The following is a 27,943-nucleotide window of genomic DNA, read 5'->3' on the forward strand; positions in this document are numbered from 1 at the left end:
TTACCTTCATCCACAACTACAGATCCTCAGAATCTGCATTTTGACAAGCACCCACTTGATTCTGATCAAGTTCTAGTTCAGCAGAACACCAGGTGGTGTTCTGCTTTTTTTTTTTTTTTAAGATTTTTACATTTATTTATTTGACAGACATAGATCACAAGTAGGCAGAGAGAGAGCGAGAAGCAGCCAGCCTCCCTGCTGAGCAGAGAGCCCAATGAGGGGCTCGATCCCAGGATTCTGGGACCATGACCTGAGCCGAAGGTAGAGGCTTTAACCCCCTGAGCCACCCTGGTGCCCGGTGTTCTGCTTTTAAAAGGGAGACTAAAATATGTTTACCTTCACTTCCTCCATCATAGTCATGGCATTCAACATTTACTTAACATCTAGCATGTGCCAAGCACTGATCTGTAAGTCCTAGGCTTTGGGTCATCACCGAAAGAAAATCCCTGCCCCCACAGAGCTTACATTCTAGTGGAGGATGACAGAACCAAAGATACAAAAGTAGCAAAGCAATCTGGAAATGCTGAACATTTTTAAAAATAAAAGGATTCCTGGTTATAATAAACTAAATGTGGATTTTGAATCCTATCTTAATCTCATTTTACTGAAAATGCTCGAAGGCAGTATTTGGAATCACAGCATCTGTCCAACGTTCTAAGAGCCTTCTAGATACATTAATAGATACATGTTATTAAAGGAAACTGGAAAAAAAAAAAAAAAGACCAGGGTCAGTAAATAAGACAAAGGTGTTGGTAATATTTTATTTTCAAGGACCTGCTAAGTGTCCTAGTCTTCCTGGTGATATGTGCATGTCCTCTTAAATTAAGAAACATGAAATAGCAGCACTGAAGCCCTGATCACCAAGGTTTGCTACACCTGCCTGGGGCCGGTCTGTTCCCACATCAGCGACCTTTGCCCCCTTCTTTATCCTCGGCACCACCCCTTTCCAGGTCCAAATTCTCATTAAACAGATAACCAAGGCTGAGCAGGGCCACAGGCTAAAATACAACCTAGTCAAAGGAAACTAACGTTTTTACAAGTTTAGTCTTCTCCAAAAAAAAGCAAACTAAGATTACATGGCCATTCTCAATCTTGTTTAGGTAGGTTAAGATTTATGAATTACTTTTACTTCTGTGAGCAAAAGTAATCATATAAACCCCATACCAAACAATTCAACTCCGAACTCTTACCCAGTAAAATGAACTATGAAAATTTAAAACATATACAACGTATCACCTCTCAGAACAGGCAGCGCTGCATCTGGCTACATACTTCATATGCCCATTTTGTTCAGATGGTTTTGGACTTCTCTTCATTGGTATACCAAAACCCAAGGAAGAAAGAACAGAGGCGAAAAAATCACAGTTGCACAAGTTATGATTTTGAATGGTTTATAGCAGAACCTGGGTTACCTTAAAAATGCAAGTTTCCAGTATCAGCTGGGAATTAGGCTCTTTGCAAATGCTCATCGGTTCACCAGAACGAAGCAGAGTGAAAACAGGAGATCTGCAGGCAAGCTGAGTCCAGCTACAAGACCAAGTGGACAGCTCCATTGCAAGAGCTTACTTCCCACCGGGCTGCTTGCCTGCCCCTCTTCTAACAGCCAGCAGACGGCTCTCCTGCTACATTCGTCTGGTAGACTTTCCAAGCTGACTTCAAAATATTAGAATATGGGGATCACTTTCCCAGTGGAACACTCCAGCAAAACAATGCTTAGTGAATTGCAAAAAACACAACAATCTGAAAAGTTAAAATTCAGTATCTGTATTAAACTGAGTTAGAACATCAAGGAAATCATTTATTTGATACATACCTTTTGTCAGAAACTGTGACTTTCATGGACATTCTTGTTTAAAAACCAAACTGTGAACCCTGTGTGGATTAAGCTCTCTCTTCCCTCAAACAAAATCCTAACGATCAAAAAGTCGATTACCAGTAGCACCCTCTTTTGCCCAAGATTACAAAAAAACCCACAAAAAAACCAACCATATATAATTCCCCACCCCTCCCCTATTTCCTAGATATAAACTGAACTTCTTTCACATTTAGGGTTTAAAAACCAAAAATCATTCTTGCCCCGCAAAGAGATATTTACACAAAGTAATAATTCACCTTGTGAATCAGTTTCTAGCCTCCATACTAACTGTCACAGCAGATCCATTTAAATAGACTGGAGCCCCCATTTCCTATCAACCTGTACTTATTAACACATTTGTTGAAGTTGTAATTATTCACATAATTTCCTTGTTTCAAAATAGAATAGATGGCAATCTAATTCATAGTAACCTATTTGGACACATAAGTAGGACACTTCTCTACTATACACAGCAGAATTTGTATTTAACAAAACCTTCTCATTTGGACCACTTAACAGAAGGCTAAACTGAAGTCTAAATCATTTTGCAGCTTTCCAATGCATACTAAAAATGCAATTTCAAAGTTCAAAATGTTTTAAGCTGAAGTCCAAATGCTGATTTTTAACAAATAGGAAGATTTAATTTGGGCACACCAGCTAGAAAAGTCTCAGGATAAATTCTTTTCCTATTTTTTTGTTTGTTGAGTGCAAACTTTACTCACAGATACTACCAAAGATCAACCTAGCTGTGGTAAAACAACGGGTTTCCATGATCTGGGAACTCTAAATTAATGAAATTTTACTATATTAATATTCAGTAGAGCATACTTTTTTAGAAGGATGCAAATTTCTGCTGTTCCATATCCAGAAATTAAATTTTAATTAAAAAATTTTTTTAATTCAACAAAGCTAATGGACTTTTGACACACAGAACATAGCAACAGATCCTGAATAAATGTTTATTCCACATACCTTACTAATAAAACAAAATTGCTTATTTCATGGCAGCCTGGAAGGAATACTTAAGTAATAAACGACAATAAGAAAAAAACCACTTATCAGACAGTCTAGTCTTTATTGAAAGACTTACTTCAACTGTGGTTTACAGCTTTGGCTTACGTTGGCCAGTCATTTTAGCCTCTCACTGCCAGCAGACATAAAAATCACGTGGGAATGGTATGGGGGAAATACTAATAAAGAGATTATTAGAGCAAAGATGGCAGTCAGAAACATATCACCAAAATAAATCTCGAAATATTAGTAAGAAACATTTTCTCGCATGCCAAAGAATCTCTGCTGTTGTTTTTAATGAACATGGAAAAGGCAACGATTCTTAGGCTTAAATTGATCAAGATAGCACTGACTTCACTTTGTTATAAAATAGACTTGAGTCTGTGTTAGCTTGACAGTTGAATTTTTAAATGGTGCGTTTCATTTGGATAAGTAGCTTTGTATTTTAAAAACCATTTAATATGAAATAACTTCCATTAACTGAGCTGATCATGAAATCTTTGTTTCAGATTGAGACGAAGGACACTTTAGAAATAGGTTTTCTATGGCGCTAGAACTAGCTTGGATCATCTTATGAAATCCTAGAACCACCAGGAAAACACTGCAGCTATAGTTCGCTGCTACCACAGTCAGCTACTTAATCTACTGGCAGACCAAAAAAGGCAAACTGAGAATATTGATATAAAAAAAAAAAAAAAAAAAGTCGTTAGTTGTTCAAGTTTCACATATATTCAAGAAATTTTAAACGAGGAGGCATAATTGATATAATTCGAGTGTTCTCCTTATAAAATATAAAGTAACTTTACCATAACATCCCCCAAAGACACTAGCCATAAACAAAGAAATAAGGGTAACTTTTGTACAGAAGAGGATCACAGAGGACTCCTGTGGTTAAAACTAAAATGCCGTAAAAAAACCTGGCCTGAAGATGAATTTCAGACCCCGCAAATATTCATGTTTAATACATCTGTTTTCCTAAATGGGGGAAGAATAATACCAAAATTATTGTAGTCACCAATTTATAAACCCATCATTATTTTAAAGCTGACTGTTAAGACCTTAGACGTTTAAAAAATAGTGCTTTGTGGGTATTAATTGCATCTTACTCTGGTAAGGGTTTTCTCATTTTGGTGCCCAGGCTTCAAAGCAACATTTCAAATACACTGCCCTAAACATTTGCACCCTCTAGCTGTCAGAATTCGAATACATAGGATTTTTTCTTGTACATTCTTGTTAGGAGAGATATTTGAGGCAGATTTTATCCACATAGCCAGAAAAATACCTCTGAAGCAAACTTCTGTCTTCTCCATCTACCCAAGTGGTTCATTTATAAACTCTGCACACGTACAACTCAGCCTCTGATCAGGCTCGTCATCCCATGCACACTACCCACAAGAAAAAAGTTAAATAAAAATAAAAGTCACAACTCTGTGTACTACCTTAAGCTGAATATCCAATTATAAATTGGTACATCAAACTGTCTAAATAAGATGTTTTAGCAATATTGTTAAAAAAATTCTCGGGCAAAATATATCTAATTTTAAAAAACACCCCAAGATTCTTTTTTTTTTTAAAAACACTTGTACTATACAACTTATAGGAACCCTGGAATAGGTTTACAAGGTTTTAATCAAGGTATTTACATACCAAGTGATGTAAAGGAAAAAAAGAAAAAGAAATCTGATTTCCAATGACATTTTAAAATCTACTAATGCATCAAAGATTTGTATGAAATTAAAATTAAGGCTTTTTCTGTATAGTAATTTGTATAATTTTAATTTTACATAGTAGCCAACCTTGGAAGTGTCAGTCTTAAACATTCTTATCAGTCCACGGCATTCAATGCAGTGGAGTGTGTTAAGTGTTACTTCAAATAATTACATTGCTGCTACTTCTATGGTGAAGCATGCTTTTTAAACACTGTAGTTATTCAATATTTACAATGTATATCATTTAAACTTTATGTAAAAGCACAAGTATGACTGTCTGACTTTAATACAAACACCATACTTGGAATTTCCCCCAAAATGAAATGTAATTTACTACAGTTTTAATAATCAACACTTTTTAAAGGTTTAAAAACATGTCTTTATGTGGACCACCAACATTCGCTCAAGTAACTCAGATAATGCTGTTCCTTATTTAGTTTGTAAAATTCCTTTATCAGTCTGGCTTCAGTTTCTTTAGGCATAAGGTTATTTTCTCCAAAGCGACTCCAAAATCATGCAATTTCTTCTCAGTATCACACTTTTTTCTGCTGACTTCAAATGTGGTCCACCTCAGGGGGAGGGAGGGGAGTATCAAGGTTCAGGATGAACTTATATGTGATTCCCAGTTTTCCACGATCCTCCCTTTTTTTGCTCTTTTAAAAACACAGTGAGCTAAAATACTGAACAGCAAGATAAAAATGGAATAGTATCTAAGAATCAAAATGTATTACCCATTTCTCCTATTATATCAAAATTTGTAGTCAGAATTGTCTTTATTGACTTTATTTTAGTTTTTGTACACAAAGAAAAATCATGTTCATATCCATCATGAACAAAAACTTAAAAAGGCAGAACTAGAAGACATGTGTCCTTCACCAAAGCAAAGCTGTGCTAAAGGTTCCAAACATTTCAATTTTTAAAATAAATATTTTCATTTTCCGATGTCTACTTTCATGTCTTCAGAGTGTCACAGGAAACTGAAGCTATCATGAATTACAATTTTGTTTAGAGTCCCAGCTCACTGTGTTTGGTAACTTGCCATACCATATCCAGCTTGGTTAGGAGGAGGTATTACAGGGGGAGGAGCTTGTCCTTGGGGAGGCTGAGCACCAAATCCACCCATCCAAGCAGCAGAAGGTGATTGACTTGGGGGGGAAAAAAAAAATCTTGAGCAAACACGAAGAAAATATTATCCACCCATTTATACAAAAACAAGCAGAGCCCCATCATAGAATAGACAACAAGAAATCAACACACCCACAACAAAGGGCGAAGAAACAAATGACACGCATCCACACATGTACAATACGTATCCCAACAATAGTCTTAAATTTTTGGTTAACGTAATCACAACACAATGACTTCTCTGAAGAACATTTCAAAACTGATTTTTAAAAAATGAAAAATCACCTACCTATCATGTGTTGCACACATTGTACATCAATATAAGAAATTTAAAAATCACAAAATTCATGTTGGAAAGAGAAGGAAGAAGGAACCAGTAAAAATAAAGATCTGGGCTGGCCTGGGGAGAAACGTGCAAAGGACCAACCTACTCTATGAACAAAGGAAAAAAACGCAAGCTACTTTGTACCACATAAATCTTGTAGACTTCTCCCGCAAGCCAACAGACACAGTCATTAAATTTCTAAACACATCTAGACAAAGACCCTTTCCATGCAAAAATAAATGATAAAATAGATTAGAAATGTAAATGAAATTCTACCAACAGCTTATAGAGACGGTAGAAAGCATCAAACGTTACCACAACCTCACCTTTCACCTAGGTAATAAAAAGCAAATTTTTAGCACTATAAATCACTTTTCGTAAGGTTTCTGTAACACCATGATGAATAGCTTGATGAATTTACTTTAAATAGATTTCCCCCTAGAAAAACACATTTTTTATTTCTTTTGTCAAAACTATATCAGTTTCCACACTGGAAAAACCCAGACAACTTACTCTACTCCAAATCCTTGCTGGTTCCACGGTTGCCCGTATACTCCGTAAGGTGGTACTTGCCACCCGTTTGCCATATACTGTCCATACTGTTGTGGGTTTCCATAAACCTGGCTCCACTGCCCCCACTGACTATAGTCGACCTAGGAAAAAACAAATCACCATTTTAGGAAGTAAGTAAGAAACACAGTATTTGAAGAAAGTGGGAGACAAGGAAGAGAAAAACTAAGTAAGCACCCTTATGTGAATAGGACTCTGTTATTTATCATTGTCTAAGTTTATTGGGGTGGTGACACCTGTGGAAAGAAAGTATTAAGATTCAGTTAATACCGCAAAATAATCACTTTCGAAAAAGCATTAATAAAAATAAACTGAAAGCAGCTATATGCTTTATTTTGTTTATTTTACAGAGTTTCTAAAGCTTTTATGTAGATATGTAAGATGGAAACCTTAAAAAGTGCTGTGAAAAATCGAATTACCTGTTGGAAGTTTTTAGTCATATCAGGAGATTCTTTACCCCAATAGCATTTAACAACATGTCCTTCAATTGTAGTGCCATTCACCGAAACAATGGCATGGGCCGCACTTTCGTGGGTTGAAAATCTAGAAAGGGAAGATATGAGGGTGGTTTGTCTTTTTTTTTTTTTTTTTTTTTTAAGAACTTACACAATAAATAATAGAAACTCATTAGTTTATAACTGTCAACTTGGTGTTTTCCTAAAGTACATTATGCAGGTAGGCTAAAATTCTACATCGCAATGAACTGCTAAAACAACGAAGGCGGATACCCGAGGGGCTCAAATAATGTAACTGAAAAGAACGGGTCAAATAGCAGAGCAACCTGTAGACAGAATTTTACCTGACAAATGAATAGCCTTTCTCTGGAAAAACTCTTATTTCCATAATTTGTCCAAATGGTGAGAAAGTCTGTCTCATAAGCTGATCTGAGAAACAAAAACACATGAATAAAATACTTAAGGCTCATGACGCTGACACTAAGAGGGATAAAGCTCCTCGGAGAAGGGGAGAAGACCACACACTGTACCTGTTAACCCAGAGGCAATTCCTCCACAGTACACAGTACAATTTTTTGGACTTGACTGGTTTACTACATCTTCAAATCTCAACTGCTTAGTGTTATCTATATACAGAAAGAAAACAAAAATGTTGATGATTATACAGTCGTATAAAACTGATTACTGTGTACAAAGATACACCTCATTGAGGGGGAAAAAAGAGAATTTTTTTCTTGATGCCATGATCTGATCTATAGAATCAGCTGGTTCACAGCCCCAACTACATTAATTATCAAAGCCCAATTATTACTAGACAATTAAATTCAAGATGAACTGAGCCTTACAAAGCTAATAAAATTTAAATTTCAAGAAATCAAGACGCTACTTCATGATTTTGTGACATAGCCATAATTTTAACAAAATGCAGTACACGGATCTTACTTTCTTGTGTACTTTTAGGTGCAGGTGGTTTACGTGTGGCCCAGTTAGTTCTGATCTGACGACCACCCAACCACTGACCTCCCATATGCACAATTGCATTTTCTGCATCCTACAGATAAAAAAAGAGAAAGAGCAATTACAAACACAGAAAAGAAAATTGTAGCATATAAGACCAATAAATGAAATAACATGCTGGCACCCCTGAATCCGAATCTTACCAGCACAGGGAATGAATTCAAACAAAACTGAATAACACAAAAATGATACTAACTATCCTTTGGTATCAACTCCAGTGATACATCAAAACTATATTTATTCACAGATTTCAAAATACTAGTACAACATTTAAGCAACAAGTGAAATTGATCATAATTCAAGTATGCAAGAAAAAATTATAACCCCACTCATTACCAAAAAGAGGGAAAGTAAGACTGCCAAAAATATCTGAATTTGATGGCTGACTGAGGTGTAACTTTTACTGAAGAATATATAGAACCTCCCAATACTACAGTCTAAACCACCTAGCCTGAAATCAACATTCTTATAGCAATGGATTATGATTGTGACACAAGATTAATAACTCATTTTAAGACAGAAGACTTCCGCATTAGGATTTAGAATGCTGCCAGTAAAAATGAGTTTATTGCAACTAATGGGAATTTGCAATGAATTTAAGCAAAGAAAGAATACAGTTCCCAGCCTTTATCTTGGTAATCTAAGTTGCTAACACTGGTCTAAAATGCTACCGTTGAAGCCCACTTTATTGTCGGATCTTACAGTTAATACAGATGCTTAAGACATTTTGGTACCTCTTTCTTTTTTTTTTTTTTTTTTTTTTTTTTTTTTTTAATTTATTTTTTATTTTTTGGTACCTCTTTCTTTAAGAATATATGCAAAAAATCAAGATGAATTGTTTTAATTTTCATTTATAAACTTTGCTGTAGTCATTAATATCCTAGCTATAAAAGTATGGATGACCATTTAAAAGTTAAAACTGAGATTTTCATGGTTCAGGCTAAATATTATTTAACTTCCCTCCAAATTCTGAGATGAGTTCATATGTCCTAACCTTGAGTTTGACTTCTAACACATCTTATCTTCACCAATGCATAAATGCAACCGTGATACACTTTCTTACAACCAGCCTATCTTTTTCCAGCTATTTATTTCCAAGAAAACAATTACACTCTACTATTAAAACACACAAAATTACCTAAAAGGTGTTACAGGCAATATCTAAGAATATTCAAGATTCCGATTAACAACTAAATTTTGGATTAAATTTATATTGAGTTGAAAGAACATACCAGTTTGTTATAAAAAGATACAAAACCATAGCCTTTGGATTTTCCAGTTGCCATGTCTTTAACTACTCGGGCATCCCTGTGAAAAGAAGCACAGCTAAATGAGGGAAGTAAGAGTCATCCTCAAAATAAAAACTAAAAGGAACCACACACACTGTATTGTGAGCATTTTTTTAAATAAAATTCCAGTTAGCCCTAATTAACTACTGCCATTCCTGAACTCTCCCTAACGCTTCTTTACCTGTTAGAAAAAAGCAGTAGGACAAAAACATGTAATAAACATGCAACCTAATCAAATAGCCTGCACTTTCTAAACTAAATGCTCAAATTTGAAGATTAATAGGAACAATAGTTTCCTTTTCTAATATTCTATTGGCTAGTGTCCTCTAAGGTTTACTGGTCTATAAATTACTGTAACAATGCTAACTACTTTACCATGCAATCTCTAAATAGTTAAATGTCTTCTGCCTAGTGATACAAAATATATGAAATATTAAAAAATTGAAAAAGAGGTAAAAATAGGAATTAAAAAGGCATACATGGCCTGTTAACAGATTTCTTTATTTTTCTTGGTCAATTCTCTACCATCATTTTGGAGTTTGGGCAGCTGTAAATTTTGAAAAATTGACATTTTCAGAAATTTAAGAAAGGAGAATAAAAAACTAACAACAATGCTAAGCACACCAGTACGAAAACAACAAATTTACACAGAAATTTTAGTGAGTAAGTTAAGATGATTGGAAATATAGAACTCCACTGAATATAGAATGTTAAAATGTAAATACTAAAATATGTATATATAAATAATGTATAATAAGAATAAATAGAAATGAGAAAAAAATCTACAACTGAGTTCCAGTGTGCACAGTTCCTTGCAGTTAGCCTTCAAGATCCTGTCCATTCTTATGAGCAATTCTGCAAAATAACCAGAATGCTATTACTTTTAATTGTGACTTGGACTTTAGAAAAACTGCAGGTCTCAGGTATAAATAAAGATTGAAAAACAGCAACCTGTATTATTTTTTATACTGATTTTTAAAACAGTACTACTTACCACATTTAAAGATTAAAAAGCAAAGCAAATATCAAAATAGAAAATTAAGAATTAAATCTTTCTTTCAAATAAATCTACAGAACAACAAACTGTATACAGAAGAATATTGTTGTTCTTAGGTGAAACATATTCCTTTAAGTAATACTACAACGTTTCATTTAAATCTACAGGAAGTACATAAAATATACGGATTTTAATCAGAAAGATACATTGTAACAGACATTTTATAGAACTTATAAAACCACTTTCAATTTTCCAATATATTTGATTACATAACATACAATGAGATTTGAGCATAAACTTTGTTAAAATCAAACCACATTTGGGCCCTAACTACCAGAATCAAATACCAATAACAAAAAAACATCTACTGATTAATCCCACATTTATGGCTTAGACAACAAAACATTTTAGTATTATAATAGACTACTTTTCAGCTAAAATATCAAAACACATTTATCATTGTAATTAAACATGTACATTTCCAATCTAACCACCATATACCCAAGGATTTACCTACTTTTCCCAATTTATAAACTCTTCCTATAAAATTTAATACACAGTATACATCACATTCACTTTTAGTTAACCACCAAATTTTGAAAACATCTGACAGAGAGTTGGACTTTATAATAAGCTTTACCACCCAAACATCTGCTTCAAAGATAACAAACAGAATCACTTAAAAAATTTTAACATATCATACACAGGATTAGATGAAAACAAGACCCCAGAACACTGAAATGACATTAACATTTTCAACAACATCTACTAATCAAAACAAAACAAAACAACAAACAAAAAAGTCACACTAACTAGGGAAAGAAAATCTTAATTCCAGTACATGTTAATCATATACAATTTTGCCTATCACTATTGAGTATAGTATTGAGTATGATACTTACGATATTTTACCAAAGGGGGCAAATGCTGATTTGATATCTTCTGTTGTAATTTCTGGACTCAAATCCCCAACAAACACATGGAAGTGATCTGAAATCAAAGCATTTGGTAATCAAATACTTAAAGAGCCAGCTACTAATAAGCCTTTTTCAGGCAACACTAAGGGAAGAAAAACCCTATTTAAGCTGGTAGCGCTGCCAGGATAATTTCAGAACTCTTCCACAGTAAAATGCAGCAGGAGTACTTACTGGAAGTATCTTTTTTCTGGCTACTTGGTGTTGTTGCCCAGTTTACTTTGACCTCCTAAAAATAAAGATTATATTTAATACAATTATTAGGCATGTCATTATGAACCATTAACACTTACCACTTATTACATCATTTATCAAACAGGATAATTTTTGTAAAAACACTAGGCTGAATAAAAGCAAAACCACCACTCGGCAAAGCTGAATATTTGTTTAAAAACTTGCTAAAAAGAACACAAGCTAAAACACACACACACCACACACACACACACACACACACACACACACACGCTAATCTGACAAGCAAAAATAGTGCCATCATTCTATTATCTTACCTTTCCCAAAATTTTTCTCCCATTCATAGCAGCTAATGCAGCAGCTGCATCTCTGTGTTCATAAAATTCCACAAAGCAATATGGGTCATTGCTTGTATGCTGCAAAACAGAAAATCCAACAGAAGAGTTGACCCTTCTGCTATCGGGTTGCTGAGAAGAAAATCCAGGAAAAAACATTACTGACAGCTAGGAATGTACAAGGTGAGATTGCATAAGCTTATGAAAGCCTAACACTTATAAAAATAAGATTTATAGCTACACCTGACTTTGTACCTCAGAATACTGTTATACTCAAGCAGAACCATCAAAGCAGTATAGAATCCTAATTGTCAGTATTAAAGGAAAAAAAAAAATATGGCATTCTAGTAAAATATGTTAAATGTAAAACAGAAGTTTATATTAGGCCAAACAAAACCTTAAGGACCACTCCTTACCACTGCTCTTCTCTCTCCCAACATTATTTTCAAAAGGATGAATTCTATTTACGCCTCATAATCCTTCATAAACTATATCCCATGATAAAAGAAAACACAAAAATGAACCAAGTTTACAAACTCTACTTATGATTGAAACTAGGGTGAGCACTGCACAGGAGGAGAGGAGATTATGTATTCCTTTTCTGGATAAAGAATGAGAATAAGAACAGAAAAATTGTAAATGTTTAACCAGCTACTGAAATGAACTATCAAACTATCCTAATGAACAGGAGATACTATATACTTTGAATTTAGTCTTGAAAGACCAGAAAAACATGCTAGTAATCAAGAAAAGAACTTCTGAATAAATATTCCAGGACAATGCTACAATTTTATGTCACAAAAAAATATAGGAAATCTTTATTAAATATATTCTAACAATATTACACTTGACAGGACTTGGCAAATAGACATTTATAAAGATAATCAGAAAGTACGACCGAAGTTATAGCAACTTTATAATCTAACAACCAAAATGGAAATAAATTTTATATAACTGCAACCTGTATCAAATAGCTACACAACCGTACAAATACATTTTTTTTTTGCATAAGGCTAAACACATCACTGTTCAGTGTAAAATGCCCTAAAACAAAACAAAACAAAAAACTATTTTAAAATGTGGAATTCTAGTTGCACTTACAAGGGGTACAAAATACCAGATAAAATAAAGATCTTTTCAACAACCACTGTTTTTCATTCCAGGAAAGTTTTAGAAGAAAAATCCAAAATAAGACGTCTAAAACAATAGTGGCGAAGCAACCAGAAGGCATTTCCTTGAGGGAAAAAAAGTGTGATCATTAATACTGACAAGAAAACTACGGGCTCTCATACAAAAATCCTACTGTAGCCATGTGAATTCTGTTCGGAAGAGGTAGAGAAAGGAAATGGAGAAAAGAGTCCAAAGAAAAACATGCACTTAAATTCCTCTTGCTAAAGAGTTAACATTTACCAATAATGTTCATTTGTAGAAAAGATTTAAAGGTAAACAGCAACCTAAACTATGCTAGTCAATTTTTCATTTTACATCTATCTCTTCTGCCCTGATTGATGGTCTCTACAGAAAACAATGGTAATTACATCAAGACATACAGAGATCCAATGTAGATCCATAGTAACAAAAGGCTTTAGTAGACTACCTTAACTCATGCAGAATGACTTCAAGTTTACCTAACAGTAACAGGCTAACCCCATTCAATGTATGAACATGCGAATGTACACACACCCACACACACACACTCACTCACATCATAATGCATCTCATTTAAGACACCACTGATTTTTGTCCCAACCCAACCACCAGAGAATTTTTTAGCCTAAAAACTGATAACATAACAGTATACAGAGAAAGCTAGAATCTAAGATAAACAATATTTAAAGTAAAAAATCACAAAACTAAGGAAAAAAAGCATTTTTCATGTACTGAAGTGGAACTTATGGAAAGGAAAATAAAGACCTAGATAGTCTGTACTAGAGTTCACGCTCTTAGGAAGCTTCCCATTTATGCCAAGGGACACTCTAAAAAGCAACCATGTCCTTACCTTAGTAAGTACTGTCACCAATTTTTGTTGGATGACATAAATGTCAAGACAGAGAAATACGAGATTTTGCAGCTATATACAAGTGTGAATGTAGGAGTTGTAGAATATGGATGAATTAATTCACTTCAAATTCATTTCAAATCCTTCTCCCCACAAATGGCTGACTGTGCACACAAGTTTTAAAAAGAATACTATTAAAATAAATATTTATCAAATGTTTCTCAAAAACTTTCTAGAAAACTTCACTTTCTCACAACCCATTCTCTCCTAAACCTACTCCAGCTGGCTTCCTACCCACTGAAAATTTGTGTTGAGCTCACCAGTGACCCCTCTGCCACCTCTGTGATCTTTTTCCTGTCCTCACCTTGACTCTGAAGCAGAATTCAAAACAGCTAATGACTCCTCCTCCTTTAAATATTCCATTTTAGATTCCACACAGCCTCTTCATTTTCTGGTTTTCTCACTTGAGGATCTTCCAGAAGGCAGCTCTTCCCTCTTTATTCAAACTCTAAACATCACCCTAAGTGATGAAATGCTCCAGGGCTTAGACCTAGACCACCCTATTTCTATCAGCACTCTCTTTAGATCAAGAAACTAGATCTTATCTAGTCTCATAGTCTAAATACCACCGCAGGCTGGTATCATCACACTGTCTCTCGGTTTATCCAACTACTCACATATAATGTTCCTTCAGATGTCTAATGGACACCTTCAGTTTAACACTGCCAAAACAGAACTCCTGATTCCCACCATTCTCCCCATCCATCCTACACCTCCCTTGGTCATGCCCATCTGAGCAAGTAAGTAGTATCAAGCATCTACACAACTACAAACAAGACTCTTTCAAAATGTCTTTCCTAATGTCCTCCTTTCCCTTATGGCCTCCAGCCAATCCAGTCCTCCTGATTCCAACTCTAAATTATATTTCAAACTTATCTCTACACCTACCCATCTAAAAAACAAGCCCCCATCATCTCTTACCTAGACTAGTAAATTAAGCCCAACTTTCCCTCCTTCCACTCCTGCCCCCTTCAACCCATTCTACGTGACAGTCTCCAAATAATCTTAAAAATGCAAATGAGCGCCTCATTACTCCACTTAAAACTCGACCACAAACAAAATAAAATCCAATCTCTGTGTCATGGCGCACACTTCCCTAGGTGATTCTGAACTCTGCCTGCCTGCCTCTTTACACTCATTTTCCACCACATCCCTCTACTCCCCAGACTCCAGCCATCCTGCTCTTTGGTTCCATGAATTCACCAAGCTCATTACCAATTCACAACCTTTGTATCTGCCATTCCCTCTGCCTCCAACTCTTAACTTAGATGGCACTATCTTGTTATTCCTGTCTCAGATCAAAGAGGTGACATCTTCCTTCACCACCTAGCCTACAAAAACACCAACCCTCCAACCCCCCTCACAGAACTGCTTTATTCTCTCCACAGCTTTTATCCCTACCTGCAATGACCTTGTTTACTTGTTTGTTAACAATGTTCTCAATAGTATGTAAAACTCACGGGAGTCTCCTCCCTTTTGCTCTCCACTATAGCCCCAGCGCTCTGAGCACAAAGTAAATTTTTGATGAAAGAAAGAATGAATGAATGAGTAATCAAAGACAGGAAGGAAAGATGAGGTACTGGAACAGCGTAAGGACGATTATTAGTTAGGAAAGACAATCAAAAGGCCAATTTGCTTTACGGGTTTTTCATAGTTCCCCTCCCAGGGTATAACACAAACTCCTTAACATAGCTTCGGGCCCCTGCCGAACACTCTTGCCTCACCTCCTGGCACCTTTTATGACTAACCCATTCAAAACACCAACCACGCTACAGTCTCTACCTTCCCACTTACTCTCATGAGCACCACACTGGACCAACATTCTTCTCTCCCACGGAATCCCTTCTTCCTCGGATCCCACGGCCATCCTTCAGTTTCAGCCTAGACACTGACTCCTCCAATAAAGCCTCCCGGACCCAAGACTGTACTGGACCCCAGTGCTCCCACAGCACTTGGTGCTGCCTGCTGCCACAGCATTTCTCATCCTCTGTCATTAGTGCCTGGTAACTACTCTGTCTCCTTCATCAGGTTGTAAAATTGTACAGTGCTAAGAACTGTCTTATTCAGCAGCGAATCTCTAGCACTTAACGGTACGGCTGGTAGACAGTAAACAGTCTAAGAAGTGTGCGGGAGAATCAAGAGAAAGGAAGAAGAGCACAAACTGAAACACACCTTTGGGCACTGCTATACACAATCTTAACCAGGAGAGTATAAAAAGGAAGTTTTCTTTGCAAAAAGGAAAATAAAACGATCACCCTAACAGTCTGTGTAAAGCTGCTGTCATTAGTACTCACTAGCGATACGCGAGGGACACGGTGCTACACTGTGCACGGAAGAACCTGCCGTTCTTTTACTACACCGCTTCCGAAACTTTAAATGTGTATCACCTGAATCAGGAACATTCTTACTGGAATTGTATGAAACATTATCTAGCTTCTCAGCACTCTTGAGATAAGTGCTAACAATTTTTTACAAGCAGAATCACTTGAATGTAACGATACCCTGAAGAATGACCATATGAGAGTAACGGCACACAAACTTTGTCCTTTCGAATGAAACTCCATTCTAAACCTCCTTTATCTGCCAGATCCAAGTAGTAAGTCAACACAACAAACATGAATCTCTCCATCAGAATAACTTGAGGCTTAAAATGATATTTTAAAATGATACTCATCAACTCATGGATGTCAACATTAAATATCACGCTGTCCGCACATGGAACTGAGAGATCTTACCTCTGTTATCATTTTACAGCTTTTACAGGGTCCGATCTGACTGAATAACTGAAGGATAAGGACTTCTGTCACATCTCTGGAGAGGTTACCTACGTATCTGTTCAAGGAAAAAAAGAATACATTATCAGCAATTTCCCTTCAGCTCTGGCTCTAATGCATTATCACTTAATACCTTTTATTTCATTTTAACTTCCTCTGTCTTCAATAAAATTTTTTCCAATTAAGTCTAGTCCTATGAAAGTAAGATTAACCCTCATTTAGAAAAGCAGCCCAAGTGTTCTAAGGTACTAAATTAGGCCACTAAAGTATCACTTCAAACATTTTCTAAAGAAATCAATATGACCTTGCATACCCCAAAAGCATTATTATTCTGTATCCTACATATCACTCTCATTTTATTTATTAGAATAAAAATAATAAAAAAATTTAAACCAGTCTCCACATAACTACAATTTCTGGATGTAAAACACAATTCAAAATAATGTGTGTACGTGTGTCTCTCTCTCTCTCACACACACACACACAAATATCACCAAAAATACTGATTAATTATAACACCTGATCAATAAAGAGGCATTAGACATAAGGTGAGTTTATCTTAGACCTCCAATAAAAACAATTACATGAACAAAGACCAGAATTAGAGTAAAGTTAGCAAAACACAGAGATTAGAAGGTGTTGTTTTGTCTTGCTAAACAAGATTTTTCGATGACGTATCTTCATTGTTTTAGGAAAGCAGGACAAAATGATAAAATTTCCTAGTCTAAAATATATGAGAGCAACAAAATACATTGTTATATAGATAAAAAAGCAAATATAAAGATTTTTTCAGAAATTCAGAGGAAATTTAAGACATGTAGGTATACTTTTCACTATGCCTATTTAAAGAGCTGGGATTTTTTTTTAATTACATATTGAATATACGTATCCTGTATTAAAAAATTCAGAATACAGTTAAAAGAACTCAGAAAAAAATACCACCACACCCTGAAATGACCACCTGGTTTCTCTTGTGGCATGGATTTAATATTAATTTAGCTTAATAATTTGCTGAACTTTTAAGTCTTTCTGGTACTCGGTGTATAAATCCTAAAACTCACATTTGTTGTGAATAACCTAATGACCCAAACAATATTTAATTTATAAAGTTTAACATAGCTTCTCCTGGAAATTAAAAAGATTTGTTTTATTTTCCTAATGATAATATGTAACATCTGGAAACTGAGTACTGAGACCAAAATAAGCCTTGCATCTATGGTTACCATATTAAATACATAACTGCTTTAAGCTGGAACATTCCAAAAGGGAAAAATAAACCAAGAAAGGTAAAGTGTAAAAAAAAATTATATGATTAATAATGAGTAGCAATTTCCCCATTCAGGTAAGAATTTCACTACAATGGGTACTAGTATCTACATTGTACTAAAATTGAACCACAAGTCCGATGTTACTTAACCACTAAACCAGTGACAAACAGCTTTAGGTCTACTATCCCATCTTTTTCTTATAATTAAAGTAGAGCAGACCCATTGGTAGGCCATGGAATGACACACTTTTTCCAGCAGTAGCAAAAGGTTATAGGATCATAAGCTCGCCAGACAACTGCCTGTCCCTTTTTAACTCAGAGGGATTTGTGAGCCTGTATCCATGGAATAATTTCTTTTTGTACAAGGTAGAACTATCTATAAAGTAAATGAATAAGTGACCTTGGTCTCCTAAATGTTATATTCATTTAGTCTAAAGTGCTAGTTAGTCAATTTCTAAGAGAAAAAAAGAGGAATGGATAAAACTGATTTTCACATATTGTCATTAATAACAAAGTTAAAATACATCACCAGTTTTATATCATGAAATTTAAGTAAACTAAATAGTTTTAAATTTGCATTACTGCTTAAATACTGATTTGTTCAGAAAAAAGCTGCATGGGCATTAGTTACTTTCCACACCTAACAGACACAATTAAAGCTCTTACAGTTTAATAGGATTTTTATTTCAAGTCAATCTTTTCAGAGTAAGCTACAAATTTTGAAGAATTTCTACAAGCATGTTTCGATATAGTAATTTACACTTCAAGCACCGATGCCAAAGAGCAAAATGATAATCTAAGTTTAGAATGTCATGAAATACAAAAATCCAGGTTAAGGTTTCCTATTTTTTAAGTATCTCCTCTAAAAGTTCAGTGGGAAAGCAGCAAACTAAATTCCAAAACTAATATAAAAAAGGTTTTCCATAACAACACGCAGAACATCTTAATTTACCAGACTGAAAGGGATGTAATTCACCATATAATTTCACCTAAAATTTTACCCAAATCTGACTGCCTTTTCCTTTACTCAAGTTCTGTAATTCATTCATTTGCATATACCTTCATCCTTCATAATGTTCAACAGAGAAACTCCTTATAGCTTTTAAAATACTGTATGACACAGCTTAAGTACCTTACATTACCATAAAATTATGTCCCCAAATAAATACTAACAAAAATATTTAAGGCAGACGTTCAACACCTGACCTGGAAAGAATATCATCTCTTGGCAGTACACTGAAGTTTATTTTCTCTTTCTAAATTATAGTTTCCACACTTCACTCTTTCTCTTGTGAAGCAGTCAATATATTCTAAAATTCCAAGTATTTAAGTATAAAATTTGTACTTGAAGAACATACAAAATAATAGAAAAAGACAAATGGCTCAAATTCTTATATTAAAAGATGAATTCAAAGAGTAAACACTTAAATTCTAAAACAATTTTTTACTCGAGGAAAAAAAAAGGCATACCTTAGGTCTATTTTGTCTTCTATGAACAGGAACTGTAGGAACTAAAGCATTAAAAATGGGAAATCGTGCTTTTATCCCTAACGTAAGGGTTAAAATCCAATTTGAGACTAGAAACTTGGCAGTTTCACAGTAGGCAAAAGTTCACATTGCCAAACTACTTCCTATGTCCAACTGGGCAGAATTTTAAGTTAAGAACATCATGCCTTTCAGAAGGCTAACCAAGCTTTTTCAACACTGAATGTGCTCTCACTCTGAAAAGAGTAGCCCTATCAAGGTTGAAATTAATTCATGCACTTTTACACAAGACACTATAGCTAAATTTCCATGAAAGTAACATTTTTACTTTTGTTCTTGACAAGCTCCTATGTTAGAAGAGATTTTGTAACAATATCCTTCAATGGGCCTCTAATGAACTGATCAATTTGTCAGTATTTCATTTTAGGAAGGAGGCAAGGTAGAGGAAAGATACAGGGTGAGTACAAGTGAACTGACCACCTACATAAGGGATATAGACACACACATTTTAAAGAAACAATATGATTAAGTTGGCCGAGGTGCTTAATTACAGCCATAATACAGCAAAATCCATCATATAGCTCATCAATTTTATAACAGGATCTAATAGTTTCTTCTGTTACTGCCCTCAGATGTTCAGATTATATTCTAAATCACTGCTTTATTTCTTCCTTTTGACAGCCTCTATCAGAAAGAAAGAACAGCCTTAAAGGATGGCACTGCATACCATGGTGTAATCCCAGATCCACAATTCCTACTCATTTTGAGGCATGAGATAAATGAAGTTAATTAAACTACAATAGAACACCACTGTAATTTAATGTTGTGTTATAGATTCAGATATACCATGCATCAAATCTGTGCACTCAAAAGCTACCCACAAGTCCGAAATGTGGGTCCCACAAGGTCGGTGTCAGGCAGTTTATTTCCAACACCAGATTACACAGCATGATCTCGTTTGTTTTTTTAGATCACAAGTTATCAAATACATATTACCCCAAAATAAATGTCAAATAAGAACAAAGAACATCAGAAAACAGACCTTTAAAGGATAAATAAACTTTAGGCTCAACATCAAAGCAATTCTATACCACTTTAAATACCATCAAATAAATTAGTAATACTGTAGGTAATGAATATTTAAAGACCTACCTAGGCTATAAACACCATATTGTTTTCTGATGATAGAACCATATGTCTTAGCTTGTGTGTGTCTGCAGGAAAAAAACCTCACTAGTAACACACAGGCATTTTAAGGAAACAGTTTAAGATAAGCTTTGTTAAGAGTACATTCTTTTAAAATATACTGGCCACGTGAAAACCTAACCCACAGATCACAATGTAAAATAAAAGGATCTCCATAAACCAACAAAATAAAACCCTACTAGATGTCAACCTCTAAAGTTCACGTTCAAAGTTTTTGTTATGTTACTTAGACCTAAGAGAAGTCTTTGAGGGGAATTAGGTAAAATGAAAGCTTAGAAAAAACTATACTGTGCATTATTTTTATTAAAATCTGACCAAGAAATCCCAATTCTGAAACATTTGCTTTTATCTCAAAATTCCACATTTGAAGGTTTTAAAAAATATATATACAAATCAACAGACCACACCATGTATGACACGGTCATGTCAGTTCATAATTTTACATTAATCAGGACTTTAAAAAAAAACAAAACCAAACTTAATATTAATTCAATGAAAAGAAGTATAATCATTGTAAAATATTTGAGTACCTCTTGTGTTCCAGGCAGTGAACTAAGTGCTGCAGGGTTAAGACCTAGGAAGATGTAGCAGTCCTTGTCTAAAAAAAAACCCTTCCCATAGAGAAGAGTGGGAGAAGGAAAAAGGAAGACAGAATAGTAAAAATGTACTGACATACAGGTACAACTAAGCTCAAGATGTTTCTTTACTCACATGTATGCATGTCACATAATCTTAGACAACTGTAAACATAGACGACTTAAGTGTGTTTCAGAGAAAGAACAGGAGATTGGAGAAAGGAGAGGTTAAGAAATAAGCAACAAAGTTAGCTCATTAGTCTACTTAAGAAGGGTCCAAGATCTGATGGAGATGAAGATAAGGCAAATGCAAAGATAGTTATAAGAATTAAAGGTAGTGAAATGGCATATTATTCAGCCCAACAAAACCAGGAATTTCTCTTCTTAAGGAACAGACAGATACAGTTAATGAGAAAGGTACCATGAGAATTTACCAATTATTCAGTAGCTATTATGATGCAATGATGACATTTCAGGTGTTTCAATACAATGTAACTTTTAATATACACTAGCTAGCACGAAATTCAACTTTCCCAGATGCTTTCATCAAAGCACATGTGGCTAACTACCCAGCCTTGGCTTCAACAGATCTTAAAGGGCAAATTTCAAATTATCCCAATTCTCTCTTTTCTGGGGAAAAGTAAGCAATGGGAGACAGCACAAAATAAAAACATACATGTTCTCCGGAACAGACTTTTTGCTGAAGCATTTGATGTGCTTAAATTCGCCTCAAATTCTCAAAACAGGATGGCAATTACTTTAGTTCAGAAAAATAGGAATAGAAGAGTGCAAGCCCACCCCAACCCCCCCCCAAATGAAACAAAAAAGCCAAACCATTGTAAATAGGAATCTATCTTCTTTACCCAATGGACTTTCTTTGGCAGAAGAGATGAGAACCTAGTCAAACTTCCTGAGTATCCACCCACCTTCATCTATTCCCCCAAAGTAATTTCCCCAACAGAGAGCAGAGCCAAGTGGACTATGATCATATCAATATCAGGCAGAGGCAAGAGAAAACAAAGCAGTGATCTGACTCCTGGTACTCGAGGTAGGTGCGCTGAGCTTCCAGAGGCTAGGAAAACCGAAGGTAGCCAACATTTGATTAGCAATTACTCCGATTTTTTTTTTTTTTTTAATGCAGGAAAAAGAAAGGAGTGCCACACTATCCGGAAAGGACAAATGCTGAGTCATCACTCTTCATTAGAAAAGAAAGGAAAACTCGAATAAGCGGTTGGAAGATGAAATTCATTCATTAGATCAGGCTTCAGGTAAAAACAAAACAAAACAAAAAAACAGCAAGATAAAAGAAAAGGCGCTCAGAAGACACACATCGAATAGTGGCTAGACATCACTTGATCCAATTCTGAAGGTCTCAAAGCGCACACAGATTAGGAGGAGGTAACACCAAAAGAGCAAAAGCAGTTTAACAACTGGTTGTCAGTTTAGCGTAGGTAGTGCTCAAAGTAAACTTCCAAGAAGGGAAAGATGCTCCCGCGGCAAGAGGCATCCCTTTTGCACTTCAAAAGTAGCGGGCGCTTGGCGAGTATCTGACAGCGTGGGCGGGGGCACGTGGGGCAGAAAGAGAGAAGGGGGTTGAGTGGAGTCAGAGTGTCCAGTTTCCTCGGAGAGCTTAGCTTGGGAGAAGAGCCGGGAGCGATGGAGCTGGGGGACGTGCAGGGCGAGAGCGCTAATTCCTCGGGGCCCGCGGGGCACGAGGCTGCGGTCCCACCCCCGGTCCCACCCCCACCCAGGCCCTGCCCCCGTGGGGACCGGCAGCTCCCGGCCCAGTCCAGGGCCCCCACAGCAGAGGGGGAGCAGGAGCTCTCCCGGGCCTGACAGCCACAGCCGTGCAGAAACCCGGCCTAGGAGAGGTGTGCAAAGAAGGGCGCGAGAGGAAGAGGTCGAAACCAACCCCAGACCCCAGGAAGTGACTGGGGGAAGGGAGGGCTTCCTTCCCAAGGAAAAGGGGACAGAAGAGGAATGCACTTCGCGTCCGCGCCACCCCGGCCAGGGAGCCGCCGTAAGTCCCAGCTTCGGCCCCACTCTCCTGCTCCCTCCCTCAGCGTCCCGCGGTGCCCGGGCCTCTCGGCGCCTGGCAACCCCCGTCTCGGGTACTCACAGAGTCCGGGGCTGCCCGTCGTCTTCCATCATGGTGGGTGCGACGGAGCGATCCCGGGACAAGGGGGAGGGCAGGGCTGGGGAGGGGAGGGGGTGGGGAGGAAGGGGAGGGGGGCTCCGGGCACTGGCTGGGGACAGAGGAAAAGCCACCGAACCCTGCTCTCGGGCTCTCTCCCCCCAGCCCGCTCCGGACACTGCGCTCCAACCAGGAGGAGCAGGAGGAGGAGGAGGATGAACAAAATGGCCACCGCCACCAGCCAGGCAGGAAACGGGGCAGAGCGCAGGCGCGGCCCGCCAGGTCACCGCTCAGGCCAGCCGCGACGGCCTGTAAAGGGAATAACTGAGTGTGGGGGGAAAACAGGCCGCTAAGGAAACCCTGTGCCCAGTCCCGACGAATCACGTCTTCGCTGAGTGCCTGCTGGCCGGCTGAAGCCCAGCCAGCTCTAGAAGAGATCGAGTGAAAAGGGAACCGCCGTGCAGCTGAAGGTTCTGGGAATTGTGGTCCTGGAAATGAGAGAGGGAAACACTTCTCCAGAGGATTTCTGGGAACTGTAGTCCAGAGGGGAAGGCCGGTGCCCGCGGCGCGCTGGGTCGCGAAGAAGAGACTTCTGGGTAGTGTAGTCATACGTGAGGACGTGCGGCGACCAGGAAGTCGGCGTGCTAGAAGAAGAGGGAGACAATAAAAGCGACGTTAAGGCGGGGAGACGGGAATGGGAAAAAACGCTTGCGGGGAAGTAAACTACAAATCCCAGAGTGCCTCGCGCTGGGGGCTGTCCTAGCCCTGCTACGAGCATTTTACGGCTCTTCAGTGGGCGCAGCTTGTGCTACGGCTCCGCCTTCGTCCAGCCTGAGAGCGGTTTCTTTAACTGCGTCTGGATTCGTGCTTTGGCTCCGCGTGTTGTCCGAGCCTGCCGGCCTTTTTAGCCGTCCTCTGTTCATCAAAACAGCCGACCCTGGTCATCAACCGCCGACCCGCGCGACGTGCTGGAGGGGCTGTGGTGGACGTCGGGTCGGGGCTGAGCTGGGAACTGCGCTCTCTGGGTCCCCTCGGGCTTCCTAAGGTCCGGCCGTGTCTTTGGGGCGTGTTTTCCCGCAATAGGTATTCCTGGCCTAGGCAGGCTGTTTGTAGATTGCTTTATAAGTTTCAAAGGTTCCCCCATCCGTCATCTCGTCGGATAAGGTGGTGAGTAGAGCGCTCTACTTATCCGTTAAAATGACTCATCGAGTCCGTGTAAGGTGCAGTGATAATGCCCTCAAACCCCTTACTTAATTCTTGGAGTGGGAAAAAAAAAAAAATCATTGGGCAGAGACGTGCACAGACTTAAGGTTGTGTTTGCAGATACCCATCATGTAGACGGGAGATGAAGTCTTGCTTGAGAGGAGGGAGCCATTTTCAAACTGCTGTAGGCCTGTAGGATGTTTTTTTGTTTTCTTAAAGATTTAATTTATTTGTCACAGAGAGGTCACAAGTAGGCAGAGAGGCAGGCAGAGAGAGGGGGAAAGCAGGCTCCCTGCTGAGCAGAGAGCCCGATGTGGGGCTCGATTCTAGGACGCTGGGATCGTGACCTGAGCCGAAGGCAGAGGCTTTAACCCACTGAGCCACCCAGGTGCCACGGGTGGTATATTTTTGTTTTTGTTTTCCCACAACCGTCCACGGTACGCTTATGTCCCCTCTCCCCACCACCTGTAGGAGAATGTTAGTGAATTTGTACCCGTTCCTAGTGAAAGGTGCTGATAAAGATTTCTTAGCTTGTTGCCCAACCTTAAAGGTCCCAGTTAAACAGCGCCTTAAGAGTTGGCTTTGCCAACAGTTACTGAGGTCGAGGGGGATTTGAACCTGGAAAGCTTCATAGACTCGATGGCAAGGAAGTTGAACTCCTAACTTAGTCAGTGGGAATAGCAAAGGGCGTAGAGACCAGGATCCAGGGTTAAAGTATATAGTTATTTGGGGAGGGAGAAGAGAGGAAGTCATGGTGTAGGGGTCTTGAGAGCTGAGAGAGGTGGGCTTAAAGAATTGTGTTGTGAAGGATTTTTTGTTTGGGGTTTTTTGCTTTTATTGGACCTAGGTGTAGAACTGGATTTATCATAATCCACCTAATCCTTGATCCATGCCTGCCCCATTGTATTAGTTTCCTATTACTGCTGTGACAAACTTAGAGCCTTAAAATAATAGGAATTATTTATCTTAGAATTCTGGAGGTCAGAAGTCCAAAATCGGTTTCAGGAGCCTAACATCAAGGTATTGGCAGGGCTGGTTCATCCTGAAGTCTAGGGAAGGAATGGGTTCCTTGCCTTTTCCAGCTTTTAGAGGCTGCCAGCATTCCTTTTATTTAGGCCTTATCCACCATCTTCAGAAACAGCATAGCAACTTCTTTCCTCTCTGACCTCTGCTTCTATCCTGACACCTCTTTCTGACTGATCTTCCTCCCTCCCTCTCTCACCTGCAAGGACCCTTTGTGATTACACTGGGCCCAGGATAATCTCCCCAACTCAACACCTTTAATCACATCAGCAAAGTCCACGTTTTCCCCCCTGAAATACATTTACTGATTCTGAGGATTAGGATTTAGGCAACTTTGCTAGGCCATTTTTCAGCCAACGACACACAACCCACCTTTATTAATTTAGTTGCTTTCAGTGTAATAATAGCTGTGAACTCTCCACCCTAAAAAAAAAGTGACAACAACTTACAACCAAACTGTGGTTTGCCTCCCTCACCCCCACACTAAGTGATCCTCTTGGATCTCCTCTCATGGGGTGAAAATAATCACCAATCTTCACCATTTCTTGTCCTCCTTTTTATTCCATGTATGTATTTATTTTTTTTTTTTAATTTTTATTTATTTGACAGAGAGAGAGAAATCACAAGTAGGCAGAGAGGCAGGCAGAGAGAGAGAGGGGGGAGGAAGCAGGCTCCCTGCAGACCAGAGAGCCCGACATGGGGCTCGATCCCAGGACCCTGGGATCATGACCCGAGCCGAAGGCAGAGGCCTTAACCCACTGAGCCACCCAGGTACCCCTCCATGTATGTATTTAAACGGAATACAACTATATACAGAGACTGTTGTGTCTGTGTATACAACATATTTTTAATTGTTTTAAATATAATAAAAAAGAGTATGCTCCCCCCCCCCAGAGTATGCCCACTACACACCTATTAGAATAGCTAAACTCCAAAAAAAAAAAAAAAAAGAATAGCTGAACTCCAGAACACTGACAACACCAAATGCTGGCAAGGATGCAGGGCAATGGGCACTCTCATTCATTGCTGATGGGAGTGCAAAATGGTACAACCACCTTCAAAGACATTTTGGCAGGTTTTTTTTTACAAAGCTAAACATAGGTCCTAGGTATTTACCCAAATAAGTTGAAAAATTAAGTCCACACAAAAACCTGTGCGTGGATATTTACAGCAGTTTCATTCATGATTGCAAAATGTTGGAAGCAACTACGATGTCTTGCGATAAGTGAATGGATAAACTGTGATATATTCAGACAATAGAATATTATTCCGTGAAAGAAAAAAAAAAAAAAAAGAGCTATCAAGGCAAAAAAGCCTATGGAAGAATCTTAAATGCATATTGCTAAGTGAAAGAAGCCAGTCTGAAAGGGCCACATACTGTATGATTCCAATTATGTGCCATTTTGGAAAAGGTGTAATTGTGGAGACTAAAAAGATTATGGTTGTCAGGGGCAGAGGAAGGAAGAGGAATGGGTGGTGCACAGAGTGTTTTTACTGCGGTGTAACTATTTTGTCCAATACTGTTTGGTGGATCCCGCAGAACTGTGCAACTCAAAAGAGTGAATCCTAATGTAAACTGTGGGGACTTTAGTAAATAGTAATGTATCAGTATTGGTTCATTACTTGCAACAAACATAGCAAATAAATGCAAGATGGTAATATTACAGAAACTGTATGCTGTGGTGGGGAGAGGGTGTATTGGAACTTTGTACTTTGGGCACAATTTTTCCATAAACCTAAAACTGCTCTAAAAAAATAAAGCCAGGGGACACCTGGGTGGCTCCTTCAGTTAAGTGTCTGCCTTCAGCTTAGGTCATGATCCCAGCGTGCTAGGATTGAGCCCCATGTCAGGCTTCCTGCTCAGTGGAGAGTCTGCTTCTCCTCCTGCCCTCTGCCCCTCTCCCCTGCTTATGCTCTCTCTGTCTCTAATAAATTAATAAAATCTTTTTTTTTTAGATTTTATTTATTTATTTGACAGACAGAGATCACAATTAGGCAGAGAGGCAGGTAGAGAGAGAGGAAGGGAAGCGGGCTCCCTGCTGGGCAGAGAGGGCCCCAGTGCTGGGCTTGATCCCAGGACCCTGGGATCATGACCTAAGCCAAAGGCAGAGACTTTAACCCACTAAGCCACCCAGGCACCCCTAAATTAGTAAAATCTTTAAAAAAAAAAAAAAAGTAAAGATTCTTATAAAGGAATAAATGTGCTTCTGTATCCTTTTGAGATTTTTCTCGCCTAATTTAAGATGCAGCCATATTTTATGTATCTGACTTACTCATTTTCACTATTGTGTGATTTCCAGTGTGTGAATAAACCACACTTTGTCTGATTTCTCATTAATGGATATTTGGGTCACTTCTGGGTT

At 37.8% G+C, this 27,943-nt stretch overlaps 1 protein-coding gene across 6 annotated transcripts; it reads right to left on the bottom strand.

The window, feature by feature from the left end:
- Positions 1 to 5,342: 5,342 nt before the first annotated feature.
- Positions 5,343 to 23,889, bottom strand: TIAL1 (TIA1 cytotoxic granule associated RNA binding protein like 1). 6 transcript variants are annotated; one of them, XM_082720305.1, is made up of 13 exons: positions 23,340 to 23,805; positions 20,592 to 20,653; positions 16,649 to 16,745; positions 11,837 to 11,935; positions 11,502 to 11,556; positions 11,256 to 11,343; positions 9,300 to 9,375; positions 7,993 to 8,101; positions 7,581 to 7,676; positions 7,395 to 7,479; positions 7,015 to 7,138; positions 6,539 to 6,678; positions 5,343 to 5,720 (listed from the first exon to the last, which is right to left on the bottom strand). In XM_082720305.1, exons 3-13 carry the CDS (start codon positions 16,658 to 16,660, stop codon positions 5,594 to 5,596), a joined length of 1,011 nt encoding a protein of 336 aa, XP_082576431.1. In that variant the 5' UTR covers positions 16,661 to 16,745; positions 20,592 to 20,653; positions 23,340 to 23,805; the 3' UTR covers positions 5,343 to 5,593. The 6 variants fall into 6 exon arrangements, with proteins under 6 accessions (XP_082576431.1, XP_082576433.1, XP_082576430.1 ...); XM_082720307.1 differs by lacking the exon at positions 20,592 to 20,653 and adding an exon at positions 9,836 to 9,903 and having other exon boundaries at positions 11,837 to 11,986; positions 23,340 to 23,593; XM_082720304.1 differs by having other exon boundaries at positions 11,837 to 11,986; positions 23,340 to 23,593.
- Between the last annotated feature and the right edge of the window lie 4,054 nt (positions 23,890 to 27,943).

Source organism: Mustela nivalis (assembly GCF_964662115.1).
Source record: "Mustela nivalis genome assembly, chromosome: 2".
Taxonomy (NCBI): domain Eukaryota; kingdom Metazoa; phylum Chordata; class Mammalia; order Carnivora; family Mustelidae; genus Mustela; species Mustela nivalis.